Raw genomic sequence first — 12,500 nt, forward strand, 5'->3', positions numbered from 1 at the left:
TAAATGAATAAATAAAAATGATTTGCAGTCAATCAGCAAAAGATGAAATAGATGGGATGGTCCTTTAATTTGCAGTAATTCACAATAAACACTGTAAGTGAAGCAGCACGCAGTGTGGGCTGTATCTTCTTCATGCATCCCTCCTGTTGGAGTAGTAATATGGCTTTTAATTCCTAAACTTATTGAGTTAATAAAGTAGTCTGCACCAAATATGCTCTATGTGGGACGTGACGCCTGCACAGACTCGTTCCTCTGCTGTCTGAGAGTCTGAGTGTCTGTGAGAGAGGACGGAGGTCTTACCTGTGAGCTTGTTGTGGCTGAGGACCAGCTGAGTGATGTTGGACAGAGTGACTGAAACGACACGGAACAACAAGTCAACACAGCACTAACACTTGTTTACTCCTTACTGCTACATGACAGGACTGCAATGGTTAATACACTAGCAGCAAAGTCATTATTTGACCCTTACAATAGCAACAACAGACACAGTATATGTGTGTAAAAACATAGTGTTGGCATATTTCTTCAGGTTTGTCAGTCAAGAAGAACGTAACCAAACGTGGGACTAAAGCTAGTTCGTCAAACTACATCTGAAAAGAAACCATTTCTTCATGTAACCAAGTAGAAGTAAATTAAATCAAGAATATTGGGGGCAAATGGAGACACTTCATTCAATAAGAATCACTGTTGACTGAAAAGAATCGTTTCATGGAGATTGAATCGACTTTTGTCATCTTCTGATAGCGTCTAATCTAAAATCCACTCTGTTGTAATGGACCATCTTTGCACAACCAATAAGCATGTGTGGGTTCATGTCTCACTGATATGGACTTCACTTGAATGCATCTTTGCATTCTGCATAAAGCCGAGAATGTGCAAACATGAAACAAGTGTCAAATGTGAGTGATTTCAGAGGCTAACGTGACACTTAGTGTTATAAACTGTGCACACTTTACATTTCTGAGGGAAATTTAAACCTTTTTATATTATTAGCGTGCATTATCTGTCAAAATTATTACATCATTAGGTTTTTATTCAGATGCACACCTGACAGGTATTATATTATCAGTGAAAATGTTATTACAATATCAGTTTTATTACACTATTGGTTAAGTTATTACATAATTGGTTTTATTACATCACATTTTCTATAATTTTACCTAAATTATTACATGATTAGGTGATACAATACTAATAATTAACCTGAATATGTTGTGATTACTGGTTTAAGTTTTTTTTACACCCCAGACGAGACAGCCTTCGGTGACGTCACACGTTTTTTTTTACGTTTGTGTTTTCTGAAACGTTTCTTTAAGTCAAACATCTTAATCTATAATCTATAATCTATAATCTATAATAGTATAACATAATATATAACAGTTCCGTGGTGACATTAAAGATCTTACACAGTCCTGGGATGTCCAACATGTTCGAAATGCCCCTGTCGCACATCTCCACCTCTGGGATGTTCTTGTCCCGACTCTCCTCCACGATCTTCTTCAGAGACTTGGACATTGTTCCTGAAGACATTGATACAACACATAACAAAGTACAGCGTGTGAAGTAAGTTGGAAAAGTCGTCATTGGCTACATTGTAACGAAACAAGAGAGCGAGCAGCCCAACTCTTGTTCCTCGACAGGAGAACAGGGCTTTGCATGTTGGCACAAACACAAACACTTTAGAGGCTTACCGTTTTGGACAAGAGGAATGAAAAAGGAAATATATTTTAGCTTTTTTAATTCCTGATAGAATTCGCTTCAAGTATACACCCTTCCGGAAGTTTATGTGTGAGACACCATTCCTTAATAGGATACTTCCTGTTCCTTAAGCCACACCTCCGAGCCCAAACCTCCCAACGTCCACAGATCTCCCCAGCAGCAGCTGCACAGCTCAGAGTAATGATGTTGAGAAGAAGTAACCAGCAAACACTCTCATGCATTTTGTTTCTGCACATTTACTCATAAACTTTTTTATGACGATAATACTTTATCGAGTATTTTTTTTACTTAGTATAGTAACATCTTACCACACAAGTACATGCATAGATTAATAATACACTTGTTTGTTGTGTTGATGTGTAGTATATATCATTTAATACTTTTTTCTTTTTCTTGTATCTATTTGTTTATTCCAATTATTTCAATGCTTCACCCAATCTCATGTCATCACATGTGTATTTGCTCTTTTGGTGTACTGTCAGTGGAGGGCGATGTTGCTTTATTTGTATTGCAAAACACTGCAATAATTGTCTCCCTAAAAAACAAAAACCCCAATGTGGATGGAAGAATGTCTTGCTAGAATGTCTAACCTTTAAAATAAGAGCCTAATGGTTTACAACTGAATTACTTGATTGTTTTTGTCAGTATGGTATGCCACCGCCACTTGTTTGCTACATGTTGCACCTAATTGGGACTCTACTACTGAATTTCACGCTCTCAGAGGACCACTTCCAAAATACCAGAGACTGTAGGGGGTATTAAACAATGGAGAATGCAGTTTGTGGCGCTGGTAAATTGTATTGCGTTAACACTGAGAGACGCTTACAAGGAAATTCCCACAAACTACATGCTGCAAAATGATCATGCAGCTCAGAACACCTCACTAAAACAGTTTCAACACAAACTGAACATTATCATCTTCATGAATTGAGAATTAACTGCAGGATTGTTGTAGTTTTTACTGTCAGCTGGGTGCCATTCAGTCTCCTTACCACATGGTGGCGGTATTGCGCCATTGCGTTGTTTGACAACCTTCATTAAACATCACGAAGAAGAAGAACTGTAAACAGTAATGTGCCATGGAGACTCTGCGGGTGCTCGAGTTATACAGTGGGATAGGAGGGATGCATTATGCTTTAAAGGGTAAGTTTATCTTTGGTAGATACTGACAACAGCTTGTTTATATTTATTTTGAAGTTATACTCGTTATAATTGGAGATAGACAGGACGTGTCTCTACCACGCTACCGCGAGCAAAACCGACTGAATCCAAAGCGATATGAATAAAATCAATAATATGCACGATTTTGATTTTTCAAGACTTACTTTATCATTATTGTTGTTTCAGATTGTTGGTGTACTTAGGTTTGATAATGCACACACAGAACATGCACACGCTCGATCATTTGGTTTTGTTATTTTCTGCACATAAAGTTTGTTTCTGTGTCTTTTAGATCCTCAGTTGATGATTTAATGTCAGTATAGCTACTAATATTGTGTTTGCCAGCTCATATAAAGGGAACATTTCGCTGCACATGCTGACCCTATGAGATGAATAAGGGAATTCTATGCACACAGTTTATTATCTGTTTCTTCTTCTTCCTCCAGACAGTGGCATACCTGCACAGGTAGTAGCTGCCATCGACATAAACACCACAGCCAATCAAATCTACAGTCACAATTTCCCCGACACCGCCCTCTGGAACAAGACCATAGAGGTGGGTGACGTTTGTGTTTAGTTCCAGTATGTTGGAGGAGAGGCTCTATCCTCCCTGTGGATACTGAAGATAAAGAGACTGATACACACACATGGGTAGTGATTCACAGACACGCTCTGCGCTTAATTCTTTACTTTAAATGTTGAACTTTTCCTTTATAGGGCATGACACTAGATGACTTCAATAAATTATCTTTTGACATGATTCTGATGAGCCCTCCTTGCCAGCCTTTCACCAGGTAGGACCTTTGTGTACAATGTGATCCAATAAGTTGTTCATCTCAGTCAGACATGTTTCCTCCAGGTGTTCTCCTCATCATACTGTAACAGAATCACTGTAATAATGTCTTTCAAATCTTTGTCTCCGTGCAGGATAGGTCTTCAGGGGGACATTGCTGACCCCAGAACCAAGAGCTTCCTCTACATCCTTGATCTTCTGCCGAGGTGGTCTTTAATCTCCAGATTTAGCTTTTAATTGCGCCTGAATGAAAACATATTTTCATATCTAACTCGCAATATTTTCAAGCTTTGTCAAACGTTTAGCTGACAAGTGTTCGACAATATTGCCATGAGTTGGCCAAACTAGAAGATGAAACTCTCTATAAATGAGCCCACAGGTCTGTTTGTTGTGGATATCTTATAAGCATAGTTCTTATCATCCTTTCTTCCCCTGCATATGACGGTGTGTGGCCAGGCTGCGCAGGCTGCCCCGCTTCATCCTGCTGGAGAATGTGAAAGGCTTTGAGACGTCCTCTGCCAGGTAACGATGGAGACAGCAAGGCTGCATTAAAAGGCCTCAAAGGTCACCATGTCAGTCGGCAGGTCGTATTGAAATCATGCAAATTATTTCTTGTCCTATCAACAAGTCGTAGTTGAGTACAATGTTGTCCCTCTGACATTATATTTTACATTCTCTGCAGTTTTGTATTAGGTCTGTTGTTGTACAGGTTAAAGACATTTCATTTGGCAGTTAATTTGTCCTCATGTTACGCTTCTAATCTCTAGGGAACGTTTGGTGAACACACTCGTGGATTGTGGATACACTTTCCAGGAGGTCATGGTCTCACCCACAAGTGTAAGTAAGACGACTCATTTCATTAAATGCATCTGCGCTGTAAGGTGTATTTATTATATCTCTGTTCTATTCATAAATCTAGGTTGGGATCCCAAATTCAAGACTGCGTTATTTCCTCATCGCCAAAATTTCAACAGAAAACTCAAACATCCAGAGTTCAAAGGTGAGGCTCGCTGCCAGCTGGAGCTACTCATATTGCATGTTTTTCACATTCTAATCAACAGACCTCACTACAAACCATTTGTACCAAAGAACTTGTCCCTCTGTGATTGATTTATTTTTGTAATTTGGGTGAACTTACCAAGTGAAACCAAGTTGTCCAGACCCGACGATACTAGTCGTGTCTATATAAAGCTTTTAATAAAGTATGTAATCTTAGATTTTAGAGGCCTTCCCACATTCTGCTGAGCCGCCCACAGTCTTGAGTCTTCCACGTCCAGGTACCTGCCAGCCTGAAGAGGAAATGCAAGAAGGTCGTGTCTTGTATAAACTTGAGACGACAACGGACGCCGAGAGGAAGATGCGTCAGAACAACGATCTGTCTCTCAGGCTGGTCCAAGACTTCCTGGAACCACAGATAGAAGTAAACATGGAGCACTATCTCCTTCCTCCTAAAACACTGCTGCGATATGCTCTGCTCTTGGACATTGTTCGGCCCACATGCAGGAGGTCTGTCTGCTTTACCAAAGGGTGGGTACTCTTCATCCAACCGTCACTGGCTTCTCTTGTGAAGTGTGAAAGACTGCTGAAAGAGACGTTTACTTACAAACCATTTACTTAACACCAATTAAATGTTTGAAATTGACTTGTCAAGCCAAATAATAGATAATTACCTTTTAACTGAATAAATCATTAAAGCCAAATGACAATATTTACAATATTTCCTAATCTTTACACTGTATTCAAAGCTTTTACTCTCTATGTGTCCCAAAGGCTTTAAAATAGGGCTGGTCACAGGCAAAAAAAGTGAAGCTTATGAAGTTGCAGAAAAGTTATATTTGCTTGAAATATGTGGATTTGGCTATAACGGCAACAACCAACAAAAACATTCTCATCTTTCTTGTTTATAGATTTCCATCCTTCTTTACTTTCTGGGCGGCCCAAGAGTGTACATGGGGAATTTAATAACTTTCGTCTGTGCTGTTTCTCACTTACTAATGCTGCTGTGTGATTGTGTTAATGTGTTTTATCCATAGCTATGGGCGGTATGTGGAGGGAACTGGCTCAGTGCTGCAAAGCTGCATGGAAACAGAGGTATGTTCTGATTTCAGTACAGCATCAACAAGACTAAACTACTAATCTGAGCTGAATGTCAGAATCGTTACGCCTCAGAGTGTCTGTTCAGCTGCCACGTTTATAATGTTGATTGAAGTGCCGACATTGTTCAGTCGGAGGTTTGAAGGCGTTTGCTTGGTGCTCTGCAGATGGAGAGTGTGTTTACAGGTCTGGACCAGCACTCTGAGGATGAGAAGCTCCAGCGGCCTGTTGACACTGAAGCTGCGTTATTTTACCCCCAGAGAAGTGGCCAACCTCATGGGCTTCCCTCAAAGCTTCTGTAAGTCAAACTGCTTGCATCCACCCACACTGAGCCACCCCGTGCTATCAGCCCTCATAAAATCAGTTTACAATAAAGTTTAGAGCCGAGTTGAATCCAGCCAGCTGTCTAAAGTGGAAATCTATTGTTTTACGACTACTAGTACTATAAATGTCTCGTTTTGTCAGCACAAAACTCAAAGAGCTTCAGTTTAATTGCAAAGCACAGCGTTTAGTGCGACGTCATCGTATGCATTGAGTTTTATGCATGTTCAGAGTCACTGAGGAAAAACTGAGCAGAGAGTTGTCAGTGTTAAAGTGTTAAAAAGAATGTTTTAATGTATTTTGCAGCCTTTCCGGAGCAGATCACCACCAAGCAGCAGTACAGAGTTCTAGGAAACAGCCTCAACGTCGGTGGTGGTGGCCAGACTCCTGCAGCTGCTGGTGTCCTAACACATGGGACTCTGAAGGAGGAGAGCGTCCTTCACTGTGGCTTATATTACAGATTACTTTCTGCACAGTGGCTGTGCTTCAACATGTAGTCTGTTAGTTGGGAATGTTAACTGGTTAGTAACGTTGGACCACTGAACAGTGACATGTTTCTAACAGAACACGTCTCTGTGGGCTGAACATAAACATGTTTTTGTTTTTTATAAGCACAATTATAGATTTTTTTAATAATCAAAATAAAAACTAACTTGTGAAGCACATGTGTTTGTTTCTGTTTGATGGCAATCATTATGCATTTTCAAAGGTTTATTCTTATTCAATACTTTCTCTCACTATTTATCTATCTAAAGGACTGGTGGGTGGGGGGGGGCGGGGGTGTACATCGGGGACGCACATTAGCAGGGGGGAGAGGGTTCCTCCAGGATGATATCCCATCTGGACACTGTGCCCACCCTCTCTTCTTGGGACTGCGGTGGATGTCACAGCGCCTGACAAAGATGGTGGTGGTTCCTGTCACAGTGTACAGCTGCACACCTGGCACATCCTGGATGCACCTAATGCGGCGTCTCTGCACACGCCAACCACATGATCAGTAAGGGCTGGCACACCCTCTTGCCTGAGCTGCGCTCTCTTTGCCTGTCGCAACAGAGTGAGGTCTCCTGCATCCCACTCAAAGATGCATGCAGAGAGGTGGCCCATGAAGGAGGGGTAGAGGGGATGTGGAGGTCTGGCCACTTACCAAACGTGGTGATACTTTTGGATACTACAGTATGTGGTACGCTGTGTGGCAGACTTTTTGATACTTGGATACATTCAACTAGCGGCCCTTCTGAACTTTTTTCTGGACAGCAAGAGGAATGCATGGGGTTCCGTTGGGGATGAAAATGAAATGCAATGGAAAAAAAAAAACATGTGGAGAATGCGGGCATCGATCCCGCTACTTCTCGCATGCTAAGCGAGCGCTCTACCATTTGAGCTAATTCCCCTTCGAGTGTGTACGGTCGTGATCTTTTTATAAAAAGACATCAGAATATGAAAACCAGGATTTGTACAATACTACCATTAACTGCTGAATTTCTTCGATTCTGTCGACACTACAGTTAAACCCAGTTCGTTCAACTCCGACATTTCTCTAATTTGTCTATTACATTCTATAAATTGTAATGTTTCTTCAACATGGAACAACTCCCTTCGATAGCTCAGTTGGTAGAGCGGAGGACTGTAGTGTAAACCTGGAAATCCTTAGGTCGCTGGTTCAAATCCGGCTCGAAGGAGAGAATCTTTTTCCCAAAATACAATTTGGAAGTGTTCCGTAACTGAGTTAACGTTTATCTCTTTATCTTTTTATTTTGCAACAAAAAAATGTGCACGCAATTTAAATACGCAAACGCAAAGGAGAGTTTAAATTGTCTCCTGACGTAGAGAAAACAACTCTTTTCTCAGTTCTGACATCCTTCTGTATCATTGCATGCTATAAAGAAGCCAGGGCTAACCAGACATTACAAAATAATACTACACATATGTCCAGTAGATGCACTGCTGCTTATTGACATCATTGCAGTCATCATAGGGCTTACATTGTACTTGTGGATATGCTGTTGCATTTAAATCTTATGATTCACACTCCTTTCAGTTTGTTTGTGGATGGAAACAAGAGATGTGTCACTTCAGTAACACATGAATAACAAATCAAGCTTTCACACATTCACGCTATCTGGGACTCATTTGATTTAGCACTTCTGGACTTATCATTTTACACTAGCACTACATGCTTTTTCACATTGCACATATCCAAGTCTGGAAATGCAAGCTGTAAGTGTTAGCACAAGGTGCAAGGTTTGCAAAATGAAGTTTTTATTTGGCAGGCATAAGTGTAGTTGGAGAATATAAACCTAATATCAGTTTCACTTCACAATTAAAACCTTTTGAGAACAATCCAAAAATTCCTCTTTTTTTTTTAAAGTATACTTATGATATACTGTAATTAATTAATGTTTGATCCTACAAGCACACTGTCCTTGTAAGTGCTCTTTTTCACCACAAGGTGGCTCTCTGGATACACACAATTGTAGGTGTTTGTAATGTAATACAAAAATATACTACGATATAAAAATCCAATTCAACCTGATGGTATAAGCATCAACATGAAAATCAATTAGTCAATCTCCGTAAGTCATTACGGAGATGTGCAGTTACGTCAAACATATAATTGTAAAACATCAGGAATGGAGTGTGTGTGCACATGTGTGATGAGAGTGTGTATGTCAAAGAGCACTATAGGTGTAAAACTGCTGCGTTGGCATTTAAGCAATAGATAATGACTCCTGTGATACCCACAGTGATGCCAGAGTGTAACAGGTAAATCAATTAGGGACATCTCAGCGGATTGCAATCTGTCTCCAGAGGCAGTGTCAGGGGGGGAGTGGAGCCTTGGGGGCCTCACGAGCTGATACTGTACCTGTGACCTCGAGGGGAACAGCAGGTATGCAGCTCACCCGTCTAACTAAAGCTCCTGAGGCTGATGCATGAGTAGTTACACACAGCTGCCATGCTACAAAGATGTGTGTTTGTTGTCGTGTGTGCGTGTGTGTGTGTGTGTGAATGTGGCAAGAAATTAATGAACAGAAATGCCTCCCAAATCCTTTCCCCACATGTACACTTAGAGGAGTAAGTGTAAAATATGTGCAGTCCTGTGCACACACACGTGATGTGCCATTGACGTACTCATAGGCACATCACGTAGACGTAGGCAGTTTCAGAGTTGTCTGGCAACAACAGTTTGTAAACTGTGAATGCAAAAACAGAAGCTCCTGTGTGAGGTTGACCTTCTCGGCTCCGTTTGTAGCAAAATACTTTTAAAAATCAAGATGTGACATGTCAGTGATTTTCACTAACACTTCAGTAAAAGTATCAGTTACCATCAAACTGTATAATAATGAATCAGTGTTTCAACTGTCACAATGTATATTATTTATTTATTTCTATTTAACATTGTACTCAAGTTTGCAAAGACAAATGTTGCAGAGGAAGCCACATTTAAGGCTAATTTAGGAAGATATGAACAGGGTTTGTGTGGCAGGGCATATATTATTATACATGTAACTGAGTAACTGTTACTAACATTCAGTTTAAACAGCTACTTTTATAGTTTCAAACACAAACACCTCACATTGTTACCTCTACATGAGTTGGCTATTCTAATACTCTTTCCACCCCTGCTTCTGTCTACAACACAGTTGTTGTTGTGTTTTGCAGTGTTGCCTTAGTTGCCTGGAAAAGATGCAGGACCTCTTTGTGGGGGGTATAATTGTGGGGAACTGCATTCAGACCCATGGAAATGGGGAGGGGATTATGCCTCCACTGGCACTAGGCCTGACTGTTGCTATGGCACATCCATTGTCCCCCAGCACATAGGCATGGCACAGAAACCTCCAGTGAAAATATTCATGTTCTCTGCTAGTGTTGTGTTTTTTTCCTGGGGAATTGATTCATGAGGTCATCTCCACCTTATCATGTAAACGAAAATCAATAGTACAGTATCTTACTGGCATCTGGTGCCTACAGACAAACCTAAATAATGCAGACAATCAGACAATACAATGAGTACAACAGTCTACTTCACAATGTAATCAGCATATGTCTTGAGTCACCACAAGTAATCATATGGAGCAAATTGCCTCAGCCCTACAGAGCTGCAACATTTTGCTGTATTTCCTCGGCTGTATTTCAAACTCCCAGTGAGTCTCAGCTCCCAAGTAGTATGAGTCATGAGAGGAAGGTAATCACAGGCAATGATGTGGACCGCTGCAGGGCAAGCCCCGTTGTGGAGGAATACCCTTGAGAAAGTCCACGCCGTTTGCAAACGACTGCTCATATAGGTCTTGGGATCGCCCTGGTCGCAAACCCAATCATGTAATTCGGTTTATATGTCTTGCGCGCTTTTGTCCAATCAGCGTTGAGGTTATAAAACCAGCCGTGACGCCATTGGTTAGTTTCAGACAAGGGCGTTTTTTGCTCGCTCCAACAGCACCATCTCTGGCAGGTGGTGTGTGCTTTTAAACCATACAGTAGGGGTAATGTTTAGGACGATAGGTAGGTCGTTATAGGGAAATAAACACACTTTGGGATGTTAATTTGTCGTCTTCTGTTTGATAGTGTTGTGTTACGTGCCATCACGTTTCCTTTAAACCCAGCGGACTCGCAGAGATTAGCGTCGGGGTTCCCCTCTCTGAGCACAGACACTTTGTGCTTCACGGTCAGCGGTGAATAAGAACAACTGCTCCTTCATCATGCAGCTTCTGCAAAACCCCACGGAGAAGCCCAACATGTTGATTATATGTCGCCTCCGGTGTAAGTGAACGAGCGAACGACCTCCGGGCCACGACTGACACGGGCTCACATCCTGCAGCTGCCTCACCTCATCCGCCGGTGCTGCACACAATATGTTGTGTTGATGACATTTTTTTTTTTTTTTTTTGGAAGTGGTCGTGCCTTTTTGTTTTCATTTGGTGATATGCGGATCCGCGAGCGCCACGCAACGCGTTTCTTTCTGCTTTGAAAATGAGGAAGCGTTTCCATAAAGACCCAGTGAATGGCAAGAAGGTCTCGTCGTCCGTGGGCCCGGATCTGAGTAAAATGAGAAGGAAATGCAACAGCAGCATGAAAATTGTCCTACAAAATGACACGAAAGGAGGTGAAACTGTGGCGGTAGAGAAGATGCAGCATCAATGAAGGCGATCTGGACAAGTTTAGAGTCGCTCATAATGAACAGAAATACTTTGCAGCTCGATAGCACATCGTTTCCACAATATTGAGATATTTCTTTCGGCTTTGGGAGATTTTCTAATTCACCAGTGTTCTGTTTTCGCATTGCATTTGTTATCTATTTGATTTGTTTTTGGTTTTTTTTAATACTTTTGATCCGGATCCAGCCCTGACTATTCAATGGAAGTATGTTATCAGCTGCCGGTTTTGCCTTTAGACAGGCCGGTTCCCAAGCATGTCCTCAGCCGGAGGGGAGCCATTAGTTTCAGCTCCAGCTCTTCTCTCTTCGGGGCTCCTGATCCAAGACAGCTGTCACAGGTAAAGACATTAAAACATCCTTCATCTCTCTTCTTTTTGTGTGTGTGTGTGTGTGTGTGTGTGTGTGTGTGTGTGTGTGTGTGTGTGTGTGTGTGTGTGTGTGTGTGTGTGTGTGTGTGTGTGTGTGTGTGTGTGTGTGTGTGTGTGTGTGTGTGTGTGTGTGTGTATCATTTAGTCACAGTGTTTGTGTATCATTTAGTCACAGTGTTTGGATGTGGGGAAACACGCATGCCTTTTTAAAAAAACAGCACCTTCTTTTAAACAAATATGAATAATCCACAGGAATCTTGCAGGTGGTTGTTAGGATATCTAGGCCCGAACACACACACACACACACACACACGCACACTGAGCATTCACTTGCACACAACATTTTCTTATCTCTTACACCTAAACTACACACCAACCTAAAACCACTTTGCATTTGTGCATGTTGCCTACAGATAAAGGCCCTGTTGGCTTCCACTTCAGCGATCACCGGTGCACTGTATTACAGTTTACTCCTGGGGCTTGCTGTTTTGTCAGAAGGAACGTGCCACACTCTTGTTTATGCAACATCCCATGACACATTGACAGAAGAAACATAAATCATTGAGTCATACTTGAACTTCCTGCTTTCTCAGAGTCTTGAACTCTTGGAAATGTGTCTCTGGTAAGCCTGCCTCTATATTTCTGCTCTGTGGTGAAACTGTAGGCCACAAGGAACAGGTCACCTTTAGCTTGACTCTCATTAAACACAGCAGTATAATGCATCTCCAATGCACTAGCCAAACATTGAGTCACTGTTGTGTGTGTGTGTTGTAAGCACGTGTCTCAGAGGATGTACCATCCATTAGGCCTTTGTCCAGTACACTTGAAGAAAAGTTGCACATTAAGTCATAAGTCTGTGAACTCCTGCCTCAAGGTACCGTTACCGTACCTTACT

At 41.5% G+C, this 12,500-nt stretch overlaps 3 protein-coding genes and 2 non-coding genes across 6 annotated transcripts in view; 3 read left to right on the top strand and 2 right to left on the bottom strand.

Moving 5' to 3' along the window:
- The window catches only part of rsu1 (Ras suppressor protein 1), a 26,151-nt gene extending 24,326 nt beyond the window's left edge, over window positions 1-1,825 (bottom strand). Inside the window, exons 1-3 of the mRNA XM_029458162.1 lie at window positions 1,692-1,825; window positions 1,407-1,520; window positions 301-351 (exon numbers count right to left, since the gene is read on the bottom strand). Coding sequence (XP_029314022.1) covers window positions 301-351; window positions 1,407-1,515 — 160 coding nt within the window. The 5' untranslated portion in view covers window positions 1,516-1,520; window positions 1,692-1,825. The remainder of the gene's footprint in view (window positions 1-300; window positions 352-1,406; window positions 1,521-1,691) is intronic.
- Window positions 1,826-2,727: 902 nt separating this feature from the next.
- On the top strand, window positions 2,728-6,753 carry trdmt1 (tRNA aspartic acid methyltransferase 1). The gene is given in 13 exon segments (XM_029457782.1): window positions 2,728-2,862; window positions 3,327-3,436; window positions 3,598-3,674; window positions 3,808-3,879; window positions 4,130-4,195; window positions 4,441-4,510; window positions 4,593-4,673; window positions 4,890-5,200; window positions 5,707-5,764; window positions 5,935-5,991; window positions 5,993-6,065; window positions 6,395-6,456; window positions 6,458-6,753. Coding segments are annotated over 13 exon segments (1,140 nt in total). The 5' UTR covers window positions 2,728-2,798; the 3' UTR covers window positions 6,497-6,753.
- A 653-nt stretch (window positions 6,754-7,406) lies between these two features.
- On the bottom strand, window positions 7,407-7,479 carry trnaa-agc (transfer RNA alanine (anticodon AGC)). Its single transcript has one exon. It is a non-coding gene; the product is annotated as a tRNA-Ala (tRNA).
- Window positions 7,480-7,681: 202 nt separating this feature from the next.
- On the top strand, window positions 7,682-7,767 carry trnay-gua (transfer RNA tyrosine (anticodon GUA)). The gene is given in 2 exon segments: window positions 7,682-7,718; window positions 7,732-7,767. It is a non-coding gene; the product is annotated as a tRNA-Tyr (tRNA).
- Window positions 7,768-10,529: 2,762 nt separating this feature from the next.
- pde7a (phosphodiesterase 7A) overlaps window positions 10,530-12,500 on the top strand; it is a 16,242-nt gene continuing 14,271 nt past the window's right edge. For both annotated transcript variants that reach the window (XM_029457641.1, XM_029457642.1), the window contains exon 1: window positions 10,530-11,575. In XM_029457641.1, coding sequence (XP_029313501.1) covers window positions 11,438-11,575 — 138 coding nt within the window. In that variant the 5' untranslated portion in view covers window positions 10,530-11,437. The remainder of the gene's footprint in view (window positions 11,576-12,500) is intronic.

This window comes from Cottoperca gobio, chromosome 20 (genome assembly GCF_900634415.1).
Source record: "Cottoperca gobio chromosome 20, fCotGob3.1, whole genome shotgun sequence".
NCBI classification, from domain to species: domain Eukaryota; kingdom Metazoa; phylum Chordata; class Actinopteri; order Perciformes; family Bovichtidae; genus Cottoperca; species Cottoperca gobio.